At 36.6% G+C, this 20,398-nt stretch overlaps 1 protein-coding gene across 1 annotated transcript in view; it reads right to left on the bottom strand.

The window, feature by feature from the left end:
- Window positions 1–1,126: 1,126 nt before the first annotated feature.
- Window positions 1,127–20,398, bottom strand: part of SH3YL1 (SH3 and SYLF domain containing 1) — a gene marked incomplete at its 3' end in the record, with an annotated part of 51,363 nt that continues 32,091 nt past the window's right edge. The window contains exon 10 of the mRNA XM_080614721.1: window positions 1,127–1,326. Within this exon, the coding sequence (XP_080470847.1) occupies window positions 1,127–1,326 (200 nt within the window). The remainder of the gene's footprint in view (window positions 1,327–20,398) is intronic.

Here is a 20,398-nt window from a genome sequence, read left to right on the forward strand (position 1 = left end):
AGATGCAGCCTATGATAGGTAAACACAGAATTTGCTTTCTCACCTCAAATTGGCACATGCTACAACAGTCCTTCTAAAGCCATATATTAACACTTCCACTGAAGCTATGTAAGCCTATATAACTTTTTCCAGCTGGTTGGAAAATAACTTCTGAAAAAAATACCTGCAACAGTATGGATCTGTTTGGTGGCGGCATCTGTCTGAAGACAGATCACATACATCTGTCCTGTCTGTGAGGCAAAGAATATGAAGGATTTTCATTGAAAGCTAGTAAATACATTTCACTGTTCCTTCAGTCTCCTTTGTCTCATTTTGAGTTTCTCAAAAACCTGTGGCCCAGTCTGAAAGAAATCCAGAAACTTTTGCCAATGAGTGTAATGGAATGATTTCCTAATGATGTCTTCCTCTCTACAAGGCTAGAGGAAGTAAAATTTTCTGGGAGAGACTATTCATGCATTTGATTAAGCAAACTTTCAGAAGTGCTTAAATTCTCCAAAGATGAGGGCAATATAAACAAGCTATCAGGGAAGCTGAACTGCTTAACTGTTACAGAGTTGTCTAAAAAAAGGTCTTTGTATGCCTAACAAGGACAAATACTGGGAACAGGACCTACAGTAGTTACTAAGAAATACTGCAATGCCTAAAGTGATTTTTAAAACCAAGTATAATGGTAATTTCTTCTGCTATACCTGTGAATAAAAGATCTGTGTTTACTAAAAGTAACAAACTCCAACTCTGAAATGCTTTAAAGCAAAATTGAGAGCATTTATTAGAGACCATAATTTATAATTTAATAAATTAGTATTTATGTTTAGTTTGAAATTGTTCATAATTTTTCCCTCACGTGAAAAATAAATCCATATAGCAAGGCAGAATTGAAACAAGACACAAATTGGAGTAGATTTATACAGTAACTTGCTCAAAACTAAAACTTTGTCATAAATGGATTATCAACTACCGTTTATTTAAGAAATAAATTTAGAGGAAAGTTAAGGTCATTTGATGCATTTCAATTTTATGTTAGAATAGTCTTGATCAAGAATCTCATTTTAACAAGATCTGAAAAGTTAAAATATATTTTTCAGTGTAAATATACTACTGTTTCAACATTTTATTCTATATGAACTTAGTTGTTACTTATGGCAACATAATTGGCTGGAAAGATGCCAGTTTGTTCTCCTACTCTACCTTCCCACCAATCAAACTGGGAATCTGTTTTGGTTGTGACCATTATTTTGTCTCCAGCTTTGAAAGTCAAGTCACCTGGCTGTTGTCCTTCAAATGAATAAAGTGCTGTCACTTCTACCGGCTTACTCCAAGAGTTACCTGAAATGACAGAAATTAAATACAATTATTAAACTACAGATACAATAAGTCCTTAAATACAATATTCTTAAATGACAGTAGAAAGCTGTGACAAAGACACCAAAATAATTTATCTGAGCATATAAACCGCTGGTGAAAAAAACCCTCCATTTCCACTACAAGTGAATGGAATATGGATTCCAGCCTATCAGCACAGTCTATTTAATAATGTAGTATTCTATGCAAAATAAAGATCAGCAATTTTTTCTATATGCCTCATATATCAGAGATAGTGGGAACAGAAGCAGTGGGTTGAAGAAAGCACGAGTATTTTCTGAAAGACTGCTGAAAAGAAGCAGTTTTGGATTTTAGTTTTGGTATGTGTTCTCTGTGACATTTTCTTCACAGAATCTGCAAAACTTAAAACAGGGATTTGATTTTTTTATCAATACTCAGGATAGAAAATGGCAAAATACAACATCCACAGCACTTCCCTTCTTTTTCCACAGGGTTTGCAGCATCTAGATTGTGGTATACCTTGCAGGTTAAACAAAACACACAAAACATGCTAGCAGAAAGAACTGAGTACGGTTTGAGGTACGGGAAGTGACTTGGCTTGCATTGTGGCATTTTAGACCACATATACATGTGGCTTTTATTCTCTTCCCACCAGTCTCTTACATAACTCTTTCAGTCCTTAGCTGAGGTTGGAATCATGCCATGAGTTTTCTGATCTAGTTTTAAAGGGACCTAAATTCTTGGATACCATCATCCAGCCTCCATTCCTGCTGAGATATTTTAGCCAGCATCTCAATGTTTATTACTATTGAACTTTTAATCTAATTGAATATCTTTAATTTGCTAATAATTGTTTTTGCTATCAATTCCTTCAACTGTCTGAATTATAAGAGGTAGCTGTGTCTGCTTAATGTTGATGTAGAAAGCAGTTACATCTCTTGAATGAATGCATCTAAAAGTGAAAAATGGAAGGTGCAACGTAAGTGTAGTTAAGAGGAAATAATAAAGACGTTTACACAGTCAAGTGGAGAGATTTCAGGATGTATGGATTATATGGACATGATGGCTGCACAAACACTGAAGATTAAAGGCTTCTAGCATGACCTGCACGCGCTTGCTGCCAAAACTGTGCTGCAAGAGAGAAAATCCAAGCTCTTTTCAGTCTATATGTTGCAAGTACAGAGCAAGAAAGGATGGTGACAGAAGCACTGATACAACTTTTTTTTTGCTTGGAAGACTGTTGTCAACAACTGATACCCACAGAACTTTTCTTCTAGCTGCTTTCAGCATTTCAAATGAAAGAGGAAAAGTCCTTTCCCCTAGGCCTCACAAATATAAACTGTAGCCAAAACAGGACAGGCAGAGAAGAATAACGGACTACATATACATACATGAACACCACAGATTCCCCCCCCCCAGCATCTGTCAATATATATATTCATTCCATAGGCCAGTTCTTTGCCTTCATGATCTGCATTTGTAGCAATCATCAAAGATTTACGCAAAATTATTTGGTTGTGTGCTGGGAGAGTGCTGGTTGCAGAGAAGCCAAATCCTGTTTTCCTTGATCAGAGTCTGTTCCTCCTGATACCTATATTCATGACCTAAAGTCAGACACCAGTATTTATTTTAATGTGAAAACAAAACCAGATGAGAATATCCATGTTTATCAGGTCCTTACCTCCAGCAGTTACTCCGCTAAAAAAAAAAAGGCAGCAATACAGCTTTTCTAACTATCTTTTTTACTTTCATGCTTGAAACCCTGACAAGCTGAGTATTTAGCAATTTCATGATCTTCCTCCAAGAATTCAAGCACTTGATGCAGTCAGAATGATATACTGTGGTTCCACGCAGAGTGCAGTTTGAGGCTAGGTATTTTGATTGAGGAAATCACAACAAAAAAAACCAGGAATGTAAAAGACATTTTGACTTTTTACTCCTAGTTTTAAGGCATGAAAACCGCTATGACTTAGTTGCATACAAAAAAAGAAGAGGGGGTGTGTTTTATCCCTGTCCCATATTCAGGCAGCACACATGGGTAAAATTGCATTCTGTAAGTTACAATTAAGGCTACAAGTACTTATACTTTTGAGTTCTTAATCACATGTTTCCATCACCTAAGCATTCAAATAGATAATCACCCAAGGAGAATTAGAGTTATTATATATTTATAACTGCCCAAACTATATTAATATACTTGGAAAAATTAGATAATTGTCAGCACAAGAGACTGAAAGTGCTGAAAGTGATGGTGAGAGCTTCTTTTCATTACATTCAATAGAACAGTCACCACCATGTTAATATGCTGGACTTTTGGCAATGGCAGCAAGTAATAGGCATCTCATCCATGACTGAACTTGCTTTAATAGCAAGACTATAATTCCTCTCACACAAACTACCAAGTAACTGACATTGACTTGGTAAAAGTAGAGAGAAAAATGAAGGGAAACTAGACATAAGTTAAAGTGTGAAAAGGCAGAGGAAAAATGTGCACATGACAGATTAAAGTGTTAGAGTGCATTCAATGCACCACAATATTGCCTTCAATTATTATTTGCACTGTCATACTAAAAAGATTATTTTATGCATTTCCCTTCCCACTTTCTGCCTCTGTGTAAACACACAGAAACCTCAAAGCACTACAGCTAATTATGAACATTGAGTTCTGTGTCCTTGCTCCATTTGCTACTTGCTACCATTTAAAAGCATTTTCCAGCTTTATTCCTGTCAACTATTTCATAATAATTCCTATTTAATTTTCCCTAGCAGCTCTTTCCCATCCCATAGTTCATTTTATTTCTCAGAGATTCTAATCTCTGTGCTTTACTTCTGTATTTTTGTAGCATAAAACCAGATAAAATACACATTTATTCCCTCCTGATTGCAGTATCCCATGCCTCATATTTATGTGGATCACCCTGGCATATAGGTATCTTAAATGAATGCACTGTTATGAAATCTACCACATATATTATAAGGGGGGATTATTTCATGTTCCTGTTTCCCCAATTTCAGTTTTACATTAAAGAGTTTTAAATAAAATTGTTACAGTCAACATGAAGATTGCTGAATGCATATACTGAAAGCACATTTGCAGCTCACACAAGATGGTGCTACAGTGCTACATACAGGTTAAGATACTGAAATCATTGAGATTTATGAGTATGCACACTGAAATAAAAACAAATTACATTGTGGAAAATCATTAATTAATGATATCTGAATAAACACAGCACACTTCTACAAACAGTGGTCAAAACAGAAATACAGAAATTTTGGCTGAAGATCAATTAGCGCAGCTGCCAGCATACATACTCAATGCTCTAGCATACACAGGTATGGTGTATGCTTGATAACAAACTGCTTTGACCACAGTATCCTTTCATTTTTATTCATCTTTACATACCATAATGATTTGAACCTTTTGCTAAGGGCTACTGCTATAGATTAAGGACTTAATGGGGTATAAACTAGATTGAATTTACAACTTCTTGGCTGCGCTGCAGTACCAGTCCCAGAGTGCCTGAAAGAATGATAAAATTACCTTTAATTAGAGTACATTTAGCACAGAACAAAAACATTCTCTAGAAAGTTGCTATAGAACAGATACATGGGCTGCATTTCTAATGATCGGCTGAAGAGTGCCAGGAGCCTTTTTTTGACTTCAAGACCAATTGGCACAGACTGGCCGCATACCTACCAGTACACACTCACCATATAGGCGGGAGAGCCAAACTACCTACTGTTTCTACACTGGAGTAACTCCTAAATTACATCTGTGAATTATCTGGAAAAGTGCAAGGTGAGAATAACGCCAAAGAATTTTCTAACACCACAACCACACAGGTAACTGAGTTACAGTGCACGGGCCTATGCCTTCACACTCTTTAATTTAGTAGTAGATGTAGCCATTAGTTTCACATTCTAATGTAAACCTACAAAATATTAATAAAACCATCGGGTGTTTCTAAGAGTGTTTTTTAGAGAAGAACAGTCATTTTATATCATTTTAGGTTCAGCTTATTATGCTTCCAAAAACTAAATCTGAGTTGGAAGACAGAATAGTATAGCTCAGCTGTGGGTCCCAAATTTAATTTTACTGGCATAGATGTATATATACCCTAGCCACTGAATGTCTGATCTTGAAGAGCTTGCAGAAGAATTATATAAAAACTGTAAAGTGCTGCTTTTAGTCATTGGCACAGCAAACTGAAACAAATTTCACGTGCTTGAGATTAGTGGTGAGATTGCTAAACATCCACTTTGCAAAATTTACTAATTATTAGCAATTAGAGAGTTAGCATGATTTTGTGGGTCACGTGTGCACCTATGCCATGGTTCAACCACAGCTGGCAACTAAGCACCACACAGCATCTCACTCACTCCCCCCGATGGGATAGGAAAGAAAGAAGGGTAAAAGTAAGAAATTATGGGCCAAGAGAAGTTGTTTACTAGTAGAAATAATGATATAATGATAATAATTGTAATGAAAAGGAAAATAAGAAGAGAGAGAAACGAGCCCCCAAAAAAACAAGTAATGCAAATGAAAAACAATTGCTCACCGCCAACCGACTTATGCTCAGCCTGTTCAGAAGCAGCAGCCCCCTGGCCAGCTTTCCCTCTAGTTTATATGCTGAGCATGATGCCACATGGTATGGAATATCCCTTTAGCTAGTTGGGGTCAACTGTTCTGGCTGTGTCCCTTCCCAGCTTCTTGTGCAGCCCCAGCCTGCTCACTGGCAGAGCATGAGAAGCTGTAAAGTCCTTGACTTAATGTAAGCACTGCTCAGCAACAACTAAAACATTGGTGTCTTATCAGCATTATTCTCATTCTAAATCCAAAACACAGCACTGTACAGCTACTAGGAAGAAAATTAACTCTATCCCAGCTGAAACCAGGACAATCCATATGATAGAAATGATAACTGTACTAACTCAAACTATTATTTCTGGCTTTGGGTTAATCTAAACCATACTAAACAGCTTGCACAAAAGGAGCCCTGGGACTCAACCGCTACTGCCAACAAGCCATACGATCAAGGCGACTGATGACTGACAGTGTAATCCTATTGTTGACTGTCCATGAATTACACACTTCCTGCTAAATCTCTCCTTTGGTAAATGGGACTGGTTTCTTTTGAAGCTGAAAGCTCATAACATTGCTTCTATTGGGATGCAACATACCATATGGAAATATGATTATCTAGATAGATATATTTTTCCTTGGAACTGAATAGTCTATCATACTCATTTTTTTGTGCAACCTTTAGAATGCATGGCTAGTAGTTTTGGATATTTAAAAAACAGTGTGGATTAGTAACATTCTAAATACTAAATTCTACTTTCTCTGCATTTTGTGAAGAAATAGAAGTGACTGGAACTGCAATACAAAATGTTAAAAGTCAGATGAGTCTCCAGAATCAGAGAGGACAGAAGTTGTACACTGCTGCCATAAAAGCTCCACCAAAAAGTGTCAGCTTACAGAAAAGCTACAATAGAATTCTCATTGGTTAAATGGAAACATACAAAATTAAACAACCACATGAATCCTGTTTGTGCAGCAGAAGTAAGAAAAAACTGACAAACAGACCAAATCAAAGAAAACAACTAATGAATCTAGGCAGATGCAAACATCTATGCTTTTAAAAACAAATATATCAAGTATCAAAAAGGTTTACTATCACCACTACCGTGTTCAGAGACATTGAAAGCCTCAGTATTGCTTGTAGACTTAGGATGAGAGCTGTAACTAGCAGAGAATAGATAGAAATCTTAGTTCTTTACCTGTGATGGGACACTGGGCTTTTGTTTGGAAAGAATTAATACTGAGTTTATAATTAGAGTTCAGGAAAGGATTCAAGGCAGGCTAAAGAACTAAGTTAATTATAGTATCCTGAAAATCTTCAAGTAAAAACTGATAGTTGGTGCCAGCAACAATGAAGAGTTTATAGATTTTATTTATTATCCTTAGCAAATGGTCTGGACAACACCATCTGCTAAGATACTATTGCGAATATAAATACTTGGACGACATGGTCTAGGGTGAGGCATTCCTGCCCATGGCAGGGGGTTTGGAACTAGATGATCTTAAGGTCTTTTCCAACCCAAACCATCCTATGATTCTATCAAATACATATATTGATTATACTAAACTGCCTGAAGGATACTTGTCCCAAATTATCATATTAAAAAGAAAGACTATTATCAGGCCCCAAATGGACATGTTAAAGTGGAAGACAAACATCAACTTGATTCAACACCTTTAAATGAACCAGCAACACATCATTGCAGCAAAGAAGGTGAACAGTATCCTGAGCTGCATGAAGCGAGAGTCAGTGGAGGAATGTAAACGATGGGCAAAGTGATAGGGCAGGAAATTAGCTTTGAAGCAACAACTGAATCTAAATGAAAATAAAGGAATATTGAATTTGCAAAGGTCAGACAGAAGGATGCTGTAACAATTGAATCATAACAAGACAAAACCCTGGACAAAAGTGGAGACGGAAAGAAACGGCAGCATCTTTCAAATGGTATTGAAATGGTAGAGAACAATCTATAAGGCTTATTGCTCAGAAAGTGAAATTCCAACTTGATGATCACATGTGCTCTGCAGTGGTTAGGAACAGGCAGTTTCAGATTCTATTTGATCATTTTTAGCTTGAATTCATAATTAATTAACAAAAGAGTACCAGAGTAAGGGTGGAAGAGATAGATCTGCAAAAAAGACAGTTATGAATTGTCTGCAGAAAATGTTATTTAGCAAACGAAAACAGACAAAGGACAGGTAGCTGGGAAATCTTAACAGAAAAATAGAGGGCTGATAAGAATGCCTTCTCATTGAGACATTGGAAATATATATATAAAGGCAATTATAGACATAAGTCAGCAATGGAATTCAGGGAGCACGAGTATTACTGAAGAAAACCGAAGGTGACAATTTATCTATTAGGGCAAGGGAGGATGGAATGTGATTTCGAATATGTGGTTATAAAGAGGTCACCAGGGATTTGGAAGTAACATTTACATCAGTGAATGGAGTAGTAGTGAGGCCAACTGCTAGTCTGGCCTTGTCCATGCTGTTAAATTCCATGTCTCCGAATCAGAGTAGTTTCATTCACATTGACTACTAGGGACAGCCTCTGGCACACGAAACTTCCAAAATACTAAGAACAGCCCACTACATTTCCTAGATCAAAATCACACTGGGAACTTGCTAGCAATTTAATGGAATAAATGATAACATTTCAGTGCCAAAGCACATTCTCTGGCAATGTTTAATTTATTGGCATAGGTAGACCTGATATCTTGAACCACATGCAAAATAAACTGTTTTAAAGAGGGTCTAGCATAGTACTGAAAAGCTCCAAACCAACAACATAAAAGAAGATTAGGTTAACAGGATTCTGATCAACTATGGGCTTTATAAGACGAAAGAGGATGAGATGCTAACCCTGGGAAGAGATATCGCTAGATGAGATTGAAAGCTCAAAAGTCAAAAGGAGCAACAAGATATGATGGAAATCTGGAACAGGGAGGTGATAAAACAATGAGAATCTCCTGAATCTGTGAAAACTCAAAAGTTTATAGAAGATATGAGTTGAGGATGAATAGAACCATCATATCTGTATTAGCATTCTCCTGAAAGATACCTGGTATGTACTGCTAAGGACAGGAACTGGCTAGGATCTAAAGAATGGTATAGTGACGCAAGACCTGCATGCAGTGAGACTGGGAGCATGTAACTAAATAAAGCACATTCTCTGAGACACAGGTTGGAGTCTGGTGTGTTGCCACACATTAAACCACCTTTTTGGCCTGTCCTCTTTTTGCCCCCTTTATTCATTTGGAGAGGCTATTTCAGAGCTGTATTCCCCCCTGCTGGCAAAATTGCTTTCTTTATGTCTAGCTTCAAGTAATGCACTACTAGTTTACATCTAATTTTTTGTTTGTTGACACTGGCCTTCAGCTGAAAACTTGCTTTCTTGACAGTTACCTTTCTTATGTTTTTATAGTCAAACCCCATTTTATTTTATTTTATTTTTTTAACCTACAGCTTAGACCTGGATTTTTGAGGAGATCACTAGTTATTACTACATGCTAGCTTCCTGCAAGCTGTTCAATCCTTTAATTTTACAGATCTCATGCCTTGTATCACTATTACATTTTGTAATTGCTTTTAACTAAGGGTTTTAAACAAGAATGACTGCTAGTTTTAAATTCCAGGTATGTGAATTAACAGTGGTTTTCATCATAATAGTTCTTATGAATCACACTTGAATGACTTGGAACAAAGCATACTTATGAAAAAACAGAAAAAGATACTCTAGGATGTAAGGAAATAAAGGTAAAAAAGTACATAATTTTGTGTTTATTACTAACTACATGCACACATTCAAGAAAAAAAAATACTTTTTTTCTCTCAGATTTCAGAAAGCAATCAAGATCATTAAAACTACAGCAGAAAACAGGAATCTGTTATTGAAATAGAAAATATATGGCTTGCAATGTATGGGACTACCAGTTTGAATATTTCCTCGAATTTAAAAACTTCTTGCATATGTAACTTCTTAAAAAGGACTGGTTCCTTTATTTGCTAGAATGTAAACCAAGAAAAAAAATATTTTAAGTTTTATATTATAAAAAAAATTATATCCATGATGTTCTAAAATATTGAAAAAACACTGTCTTAAAATATCCACTTTATTGACCACATGCACTAATAAAACCACAACAGATACAACATCTTATTTCATGTGACTTTTGGAAAATAAGCACCTTGGAGATTAAGACTTCAACAGGTATAGATCAGTGGATCTTCATAATGTTTTATGGATGTGAGAATTTTAATGCAACTAATAGTCCATGCTTTGATGATATTTGAATTCCAATGCTTTACTATTCTTAAGTATTTTCTAAAAAATATTGTTTAGGTAATGTGAAATTTGGCTCAAAGTTGGGGTTCAGACCCACAAAGCAGATGCTGAGTTCCAGTTCACAACTAGGTTGAACAGAACTTAAGTCAGATAACTGAATTACCTAGGTTACAATGTCATGATAAGCAGAAAAAAATAATATCTGATAAAGTTAGATTCTCTTATTAGGCGACACCAGCTCCCAGGCTTTATCATTCACCATTCCTATCGACAGGCCTAAACCAGCAGCATTTCTGGAAAGTGACAAGTGGTCAGTGTTTAAAGACCTCACATGGAAGTGAAGTAAGGTAAGTCAGAGAAAGGATGAAAGGAAGTGCTATATGAGTGTCCTGTGTTCAGCAGTAGCAGTCATTTTTCTCCTTCTTAGTAGCTGGTGCAGTGCTGTGTTTTTTGACTTTCAGCTGGGGAACAACGCTGATAACACCAATGTTTTTAGTTGTTCCTTACTAATGTTTACTCTGACCAAGGACTTTCTGAGTCTCATACTCTGCCAGGGAGGAGGGGAAGCCGGGAGGAAGCAGAGGCAGGACACCTGACCCAAACTAACCAAAGAGGTATTCCATACCACAGCACATCATGCCCACTATATAAACTGGGGGCAGTTACACGGAACGGTCAGATCACTGCTTGGGTCTGGCTGGGTATCGGTCAGCAGATGGTGAGCAGCTGTATTCTCTTCCCTTGTTATTTCCCTTATCATTATTATTATTGGTGGTAGCAGTAGTGATTTGTGTTATACTTTAGTTACTGGACTGTTCTTATCTCAACCTGTGGGAGCTACATTCTTTCGATTCTCCTCCCCATCCCTCTGGGAGCCGGGGGAGGAAGGAGGGGGAGTGAGCGAGCGGCTGCGTGATTCTGGGTTGCCTGCTGGGCTTAAACCATGACAATGAGGAGGTGCTATAACACAAAAACTGGGCAGCAAACTAGAAGATGTTCTGGGTTTCTTCTCAAGACAAGATGAAACATCAACCAGGGGAGTGGGAAAAAGTAAAGCAGCAGTATACTGTAGCATATTACACAATGGGACCCTCTGAAGAAATTACCTTTTCAGGTCCTGCATAGCAATCAAATATTACATGTGCTAATATACCAAGAAAGAAAGTCTGCATGTAGCTCTCATTTAGAAAGAAAAATAGTAGACCAACTGTATCTTAAATACTAGAAGTCATGAAAATAATTTCAGTTCCTGAATAATACCAGTATACAGATCAGTTTTTTTTCAACCTAAGGTACTTTATTTTCCATATTCTTGGATCACACCTCTCAGCCTTTAACCTAAAAAGAAGGGGTTTTATCTCAGCTTTTAGAGCAGAACAGACATATACCTACTTACAAATTTCATTTTAATTGTTTCTGGACAAATTACAAAGTGTTTGTTCAACCTTAAAAATGAAATCTCAAATGTCCTATCCACATTAAGCTACTAATTTTCTTAATGGCTTTTATTTTGTTTGTTATATGTAGATTCACTTCAAAAAACCCTCAGCATACGCAACACAACAACATCAAATCTCACTGAACAGATGTTTGGGAAGGCCTAAATATGCACAGTAGGTTTGACATTTTATAGCCACAGGTACTAATCTGCTATAATCAGATATAAACATAAATCTTTCCATACAGGTACTTGAAGCATGTCATATGCCACCACTGATTCAATTAATCTCCAGTAATGCTCATCTGATCAAAGGTCAGGAGACATGATACTCAGCAAATCATGCTCAGAATAATTTCTTGCCTTAGCTGTTGCTCTGTCATGAAGTATAGCTTGTTTTGGGTAAGTAAACAAAACCTCTTGTCTTTCTCTACTTTGTGAAAAAAACAAACAAACAAACAAAAAACCACAAAACCCTCAACAAAATCAACTCCTTAAGATTCTCCAAGTATTTAAAGTTAACACTGAAATTCAAAAACAATTCCTTCTTCATAGCTAAGAAAACAAGGATGGATTTTTTTGGGATACCTGAGCTTCACTGACACTGCAGTAAAGGAGTACTCCTAAATGCCCACAGAAATGCCTCTTTGTGCTGTCAGTTACACAAACCTGCTCTGAAAGGGAAGTCAGGCACTAGCTGCTTCGCTCTATTCCACAATCACAGGCAAAGAAATGTCCTATATCCAGAAGACCTGATGTCTGTTTTGTTACAGCAGCTGTAGCTTTAAGGCAATTTCAAAATGTTCAGCATACCTTGGATAATACCAAGGAAGGCCTGTATCATTCCAGGAACTACACTCTTTAATACCTCTTGATAATAAATGTACACCTGTCATGGAAAAGAGTGCAAAACCAAGTGTTAAGCCCTCTTCGACTTCCATGGGAACTGTCTCAGCAAACCCTATTTTCTGAATTAGTTACAGAGCTAGATGTTATGTATTACTTCAACTAGGCAATTCCTTCAGATTTCCAGTGTTAAAAAGCCCTCCAGCTGATTTCTGGAATAACTTAATAACTACGTTCTACATTAACAAAGAAATGGCGTCTGGAAAAAACTACTCCATGCTGTTAAAGCCAGTACAAAGCAAAGTTAGCCACAGCTGTTCCATACAAGGAATGCCACCCTTAATTTTGCTCCAGAGCCTCAACAGATTCATCATTAGCTGCAAATCTGTTATGCACAGAACAGAGGTATTATACACACTTCTACAATAGACTCACAAAAACGAGAAAAAGGATTAAGTATTTTTGACCTCTTTCACATAAGCTAGAGATGGGCAATTTAAAAGCAGCTTCCAGGTCATCAACTTGTGTCACTAATTGAACAGTGTCAAGTCTAGCAAACGAAACCGGTGGTTTCATTGGTGGTTGAAACAAACCTTACTATATTTAAAGTTTAAGTTACTGTGCAAATTAAGCTCATTCAGTACGAAACATATTCACTGTTTTTGAGTTTCTGGCCCAGTAGGGAACATGCTGGCTCATCATCTGCTGATGGAATGCTTTCTATCTTTGTTTCAGCACAGTCAGCTTTTGCATTAAAGAAGTGCCTTTTCTGTTAAGCATCTGTGGATGTATTTGATATTTAGGGTACAAAAACCCCCCACCTCCTGCTTGCAAGAGTCAATTCCATAATAGTACTTCTGCTGACTACTTTTTTGATTTTTCTGTCTTTTCAAAAAGCATTTAAATTTTCATTCAAATTGAAATGGTCAAATAAACTGTATCAATACCAAGGGCATTATTATGTTCAAGACTACATTAATGCAAATAATGTCTGTGTTGAAATCATACTGCAAAAGCTGAAATGCAATGCTAAGTATAACCTTCATATTTTGAAAAGAAATAAGCACTCTTTTATTCAGGTCAAACTGACAATATAGGAATGATTTGTGGATCTTTTATTACATTGACAAGTTTCCCCATGTTTCCTCTACATATACTGAGTTAACATCTCAACTTGAATACACTGCCTCTGTATTTTGCTTCTCAAATCTCTATATTATTAGATTCAAAATTCTGATAATTAGTTACTTGCACATGATTCTTGATGTAAGTCTTAGCTTTTACCCCAGTCTGGGAAAGAAAAAAGAAGCCAAACCCAAACAACCTCATAACTAAAAAACTCTCCAAATGCCTAAACAAATCCCAAACCAAAAGGAGTAAACTCAAATTAATTCTATATAGTTTCTGCCAGTTTCTTAGGGTAATACCAATCTAAAATTATTTTCAGCCTTTCATAGAAAAAAACTTCTCTGCATTGGTTAGAAAAAATAGTTAAAAATAGCAAAGTTATATGAGACAAAGAGGCATCTCATATAGAAATATAAAAAAAAAATAAAAATAATATCATTGTACAAGGCGTCATTTGAAGTGCTGTTGACAACCCCCATTAACAATGTTTAAAACTGGACAAGGAACAGGATGACTAGGAACAGAAAACCTGTTTTCAAGGGGAAATGAAAATGAGCTTCACAGAATAAAACTCAGACGAAAGAGGTTACTACTACCAGATAAAGAAATAAGACAGAAAAGTATTTTTGTGAAAGCACATGAAACAGAAATGATTTAATCTTCCTAAGAATAAATTTAAATGAAAACCATAAAGACATGTCAAGTCATTCAAAATTAAAGATTCAGAAACTGCTTTCTGTGAAGAAAAAAAAGGAAAATTAAAAGAAAAAAAGCAGGAATCTAATCCCTATTTTAATTTAACTTATGTGAACACCTGCAATATATAGAAAAATCTTGTTAATGTTAGTTGGGTTAAAGGGCTCAGGGGCTGTTGTGATCTATGCTAGAATTTATTCTTGCCACAATTACCTATTCTCATTGCTGTTACATTACTCTACTGCAAGTACAGCTATTATTAACTCTACCTATACCATAGTCTCCATCAGCTTCTAAATTCAAAAGGTATTCAACAGATGTTTCCTTCCTTTGCCAAATGGTGACACAAGCAATTGTACTTCCACTTACAGCATCCCATGGCACAATCCTGTATCATCTGATTACTGTGTAAACTTGTAGGAGAAAGGCAGACACCCCTACTTCATCACAGAACAATTTCTGTAAACTGATGCTAGAAACAGCACATATCCATGAACTGATGCCTAAACTTGTAAGTGCAACTCATAAGTGCAAACATCGCAACTTACAACATTCACCCTCAGGATGAAGCATCTTGGACTGCCACCATCACCTAACTTGTGTTCACACTACGCTTCCCAAGCTAGCACTGTCAGCCTTCGCTGAATACTCACTGCATCAGTCTGGCCAAAAAGTACACAGCTATGACAAAGTTCACGAAATGAAACAGCAAACAGTTCTGAAGTTTTCAGTTAAAATTAAAAATGGTATTGACAGTTGTCCTGTGTTCAGCAGTAGCAGTCATTTTTCTCCTTCTTAGTAGCTGGTGCAGTGCTGTGTTTTTGACTTTCAGCTGGGGAACAACGCTGATAACACCAATGTTTTTAGTTGTTCCTTACTAATGTTTACTCTGACCAAGGACTTTCTGAGTCTCATACTCTGCCAGGGAGGAGGGGAAGCCAGGAGGAAGCAGAGGCAGGACACCTGACCCAAACTAACCAAAGAGGTATTCCATACCACAGCATGTCATGCCCACTATATAAACTGGGGGTAGTTACACGGAACGGTCAGATCACTGCTCGGGTCTGGCTGGGTATCGGTCAGCAGATGGTGAGCAGCTGTATTCTCTTCCCTTGTTATTTCCCTTATCATTATTATTATTGGTGGTAGCAGTAGTGATTTGTGTTATACCTTAGTTACTGGACTGTTCTTATCTCAACCTGTGGGAGCTACATTCTTTCGATTCTCCTCCCCCTCCCTCTGGGAGCGGGGGGAGGAAGGGAGCGGGGAGAGTGAGGAAGTGGCTGCATGGTTCTGAGTTACTGGCTGGGCTTAAACCATGACAACAGTATTCTTCATACTTTTTTGAACATGATGCAATGCTACATATGCTTTAGGTCAAGTGAAATATTGGATGTGTAGAGGCTCCTTCAAAAGCAAAAGCTTATAGTAATTACATTTGTGGGGGAAAAAAACCAAACTAAACCCCCAAAAAACAACCCACACAAAACAAATCAACAACAAAACCCAAACACAAAACAAACAAGCAAAAAAAAAAAAAAAACAAAACAACAAAATGAACCAAAAAAAAAAAATCCAAACCAAAACCAAAAACCATCCCCTAGTACAAATATGAGGAAATTCTGACTTGCAGGTGGGATTCAGCCACTAACTCCAATTCATCCAACGTGCAACAAACATGAAGGCAGATTTTGCCGCAACTCTACCTCCAAAGTTCCTCTGCTGCCCCATAGCTGTACCACTAATCCCAAATTCTTCCTCATCCTTCTATTGTAGTTGACAAATAACAGAACTGGTGGAGGGACTAGGGAAGAGACGGTCTTAACTTCATGGCAAGGGACCAATACATGAAATTGTGTACCAGAGCAAGTTTTTCCCTTCTATTTTTCTTTACAGAAGAGTCTATTTTCTTATTTTTTTTTTATTTTCCTTTGAGATCTTCCTTGCTAATAGCAAAGGGTCTGCTAAGAACACAAACATGAACCACTGAGAGGAAAGAGGGAAGACTGTTTCAAGCCTCAGTGTATGAACAGATTAATAATACCTCACACTTCGTTTCCATTAGAGGTCATTTCCAGTTGAGTTTCTTAACGAAACAACCAACTGGAAAAGGACTATTTGAAGGTTGCCTAAGATGGTGATAAAATTGTTAATGAGAAAGTGAAACTCAATGGAATATAACCACAGAAGTCTCAATTAAATCCCTGCCAGACCTCCCCATGATCAGGTAAGAAGTTCTTGAAACTGTAACTTTTTTCAAAAGTGAGAAGCATTATTACACCAGTTCTAGAACAGTTATTTGTCACACTAATTTAAGTTTGTATTAGTGTTTGCCTTATTGATTTATTTTTGCAAGGACTCCTATTTCTTATTCAGAAACAGACATTTTTTTTTTTGCAATATGTGAATGACCTTCTTGGGGCAATCAGCAATATCCAGCTGGCTGATCTGCACAATCTAACATTGAACTAGCACAGCCAAAGTAGAGGCAGGACCTCAGGTCCCTCCATGACAGAGAACACATCACTTTTTTGGGAATCATGGCACTTAATTTTACTGGTCATGGAAAAATATATTTAAAGTGGTTTTACCATCACGGCAAAAACTAATGAATTCCCAATGAAAGGAAAGTAGTATCAGAGTTTTCCCTTAGCACTTAGTATAAAGTAGATGTTCAGTATCCTTCCAGGAACTTATACACAGCATTTCCTTCCATCTCCTTCCTGCCTCTTAGCAAAGGGGACTACGTAGAAAACAAGATGTTCTCAAACATGCAGTTTTCAGATGTAGCAAAACTTGTTGTCCCTGCTATTGTGATGGATCTGTAAGCATCACCTTACCGTTATTGCAAAATTATCTCCGTTTCTTAGATCAGTGTTAGCTTTCATCTCAAGTTGATCAAAAACATGGCATTTTGCCAGAGTCTGGATAGAAATCCTGTATATCCATCACTTCCTTGAGGTACTTGAAAATCCTGTTTGGCTTCTACTAGTATTAATGAAGCAGAAGCTCCCATACTCCCAAAGACTTTTCCAGATAAATAGATAGGAAACCAATTTAAACTTGCCTTTGTCCTACTACTTGAATAATAAAGAAAATACTATCTAATGCAGGACACAGCATTGAAACAACTTTTTAAGCATCTATTTCATAAATATGCCAAAACATTAAGCTGCCTGATTGACAACGGCTTCAGATAAAGACTTTAACCCATACCATTTAACATTTATATGTTCACATGAACATTTTCATATTTTAACTGCTGTGAACCACACTTAAAAAATAAGTGTAGATTGCACTGAGATTTTCCTGTGATTTAGCTCCAGTTACCTAATTTTTATTCCAAAATGCCATGAAAAAATACTGTTCCCTGTGCCAATATATCTGGCTCATATTTAGCACAACAGCTCTCTGCCCCTGCATGCTCACATCAGAAAGACACCGATTTCATCCTAGCATGTCTGACCTCAATCTCTCTGTGCATTGTTGTATTTTGAGTTAGTTGATTAAACACAGTAATTTATTTGTTTCAGTGATCAGTGAAGTCCTGCATGCTACATATTTTCCTCTCAGCTTGCCACAACATAAGCCACAAGCAGCTTGATTATCTGACTTATTACATTCACATTAGTAATAGTATGAACCTAGTAAAAGTGAATCAGGGATAAAAATAGTCTCAAAAATAATTTCCTGGGATTTCCTAGGTTCGGTTAGTATTAAGAAAGAGCTCATAATAGCAAGAATATTAATACTGTAGGGGACTTCCAGATGGACGTTTTATTTTTCTAAAAATAAACATGTCACAAGCCTTGCTATGAAAAACAAAAATAGACCCAAGCTTAGCTAAAACTCTTAAAAACAAGCAAATAAACAAAAAAAACCCAAACAAAAACCCAGAACGAAAACAAATGGAAGTTGTTTTTTTTTTACTTTTCTGGGAGTTAACTTCTTCACATTTACTAAATTATTAGACAGTGTCATGAAGGATTATGACAGATACATCATGTATCTTATTTTGTAAAAATTTTCTACAGTAAATATCTATTAGTCACAATGAGCTGTCTTAACTGATTTTACAGTTTATAATCTCCTCGACTTTCTCCTCAAATTATAGCATAGAAGGAGCAGATTTCTGCACAGCTTGATGAGGGTTCTTGCTTACAATGTGAAATAGCTCAACTTGATCCTACAGCAAATCTCTGCCTTTCCTGGAAATGGAAAAGTTCATGAACTGAAAAATGAAGAGTGGCTTTTTATCAGTTCCAGATACACAGCATCTAAAGGAATATGCACCCATCTGATTTTATTATTTTATTCAGTTTTCAGTTAATTATTGAAATAATTATCTTTTATTCACCATAAAAAATGTCTACTCCACCCCATGAAGACACACAATGGGAGAATAATTTCATTAACCAGTTAACTTCCTTATCTACAAGGAGTGAGTAACAGCTCAGAAATAATCACAGGAAAATATGGAAAATTCAACTGAAAAGCTTCCTTTATCAACACTCCATCAGGTGGAGCAGATTTTTCTATTTATCTCCAAGTTATCATACATCCATTACTGAATAGACTTTTAAAGTGTACAGTCTAATGCCTATGAAAATGACTCGGGGCCAACATTTCTGAAATATCAGCTAGTGACAGAAATAAAACATATTTCCATGGATGACTTTATTTCCAGTTCAAAACCAAAATGCATTTTTTCCCTTATTGTGAACCATGCAGCCTTCCTTCATCCTTAAAACCAACAGATTTTGGATTCCTTGTTCCTTCCAGGTCTATACAGATAGCATGGTACAAACCTCATCTTTTATTCTCGCTTAACTAGAAGTTAAAAGCTTTGATTCATTTTTTCTTCAATTCAAGTTGGCAAATGAATCTCCAGAATGATGACACTATTTTAAATCAGCTTGATTCAGAATATACAGAAAGAAGCAAGACCTGCAATATTGTCAATATTCTAGAAAGACAGGCTTTAAGTATATGTTTTCTGACAACAAAGGAAAAGCAAAACTTCAGGTATTACAACACAAGAAAAGCAAAACTTCAGGTATTACAACAAAGGAAAAGCAAAGCTTCAGGTATTACACCAGAGAAAAAGTTAGCCTGAGATCACAGAGATACCTGATTTTTACTGACTTCCAAACTGATGAGATACTTTTACTTTACTGTTGCAGTGTTTAGTTTTAATTACCATAAAAATACATAACTCAAAAGTCACTCATCAAGCGGAGATTTGGGAACACTTACATTTCTCTTATAATTAAGTTGTCAGAATTTTTTTGTCAGTGGGAATTTCTAAATATGGAACTGCATAGCTGACATAAATAGCCGCATGTTAGATTTCCAGTTAAGTTTGCGTTCTTCTAAAATAGTATGAGTTTTGTTAGAACTAATTTGAGCTGCATATTAGAAAAACAAAGTGATTGCTTCAACACACATTATGTGCTTGCAACTTTAAAACAGTCTTGCTTTGCTTAGAGTGATGCTCTCTTTCAGCAGTTCGAACTAAAAATTACATCTTTTCACTACACTGTTTTTACATAAGCTCAGCAGTACACATGATTAGAGGTACTACTTAATGAAGAGATTGCTAGAATGCTGTCCACGTTCCAGGTTATATTTTGTCTTTTCCCTGAATTTGATCAATATTATTCTACAGGATAACAGCTCTAAGAATAACAAGATCATAAGTCAGATGGAAACTGAACTGCAGAACAAGCATGCATGTAAAATAAGAAATGGGAGATGAAGTTACAAGTAAAAATTATGCTATTGCCCTCAAAGAGCTGCAAAACAGAACAATAATAATGAAAAGAAGCATCTCTGAGAGGGTTTGAACAAATTGAGTTTACCGCAGCTTCATGGTACTGCCTAATCAAAAAGGGTTTCTTCACTATAGGAGTGGAGAGACACTGTAACAGGTTGCCCAGAGAAGCTGTGGCTGCCCTATCCCTGGCAGTGTTCAAGGTCAGGTTGGATGGGGTTTTGAGCAACCTGATTTAGTGGAAGGTGACCCTGCCCGTGGCAGGGAGGTTGGAACTAGATGATCTTGAGGTCCCTTCCAACCCAAACCTTTCTATGAAGC

This window comes from Psittacula echo (assembly GCF_963264785.1).
Source record: "Psittacula echo genome assembly, chromosome: 4".
In the NCBI taxonomy this organism is placed as follows: domain Eukaryota; kingdom Metazoa; phylum Chordata; class Aves; order Psittaciformes; family Psittacidae; genus Psittacula; species Psittacula echo.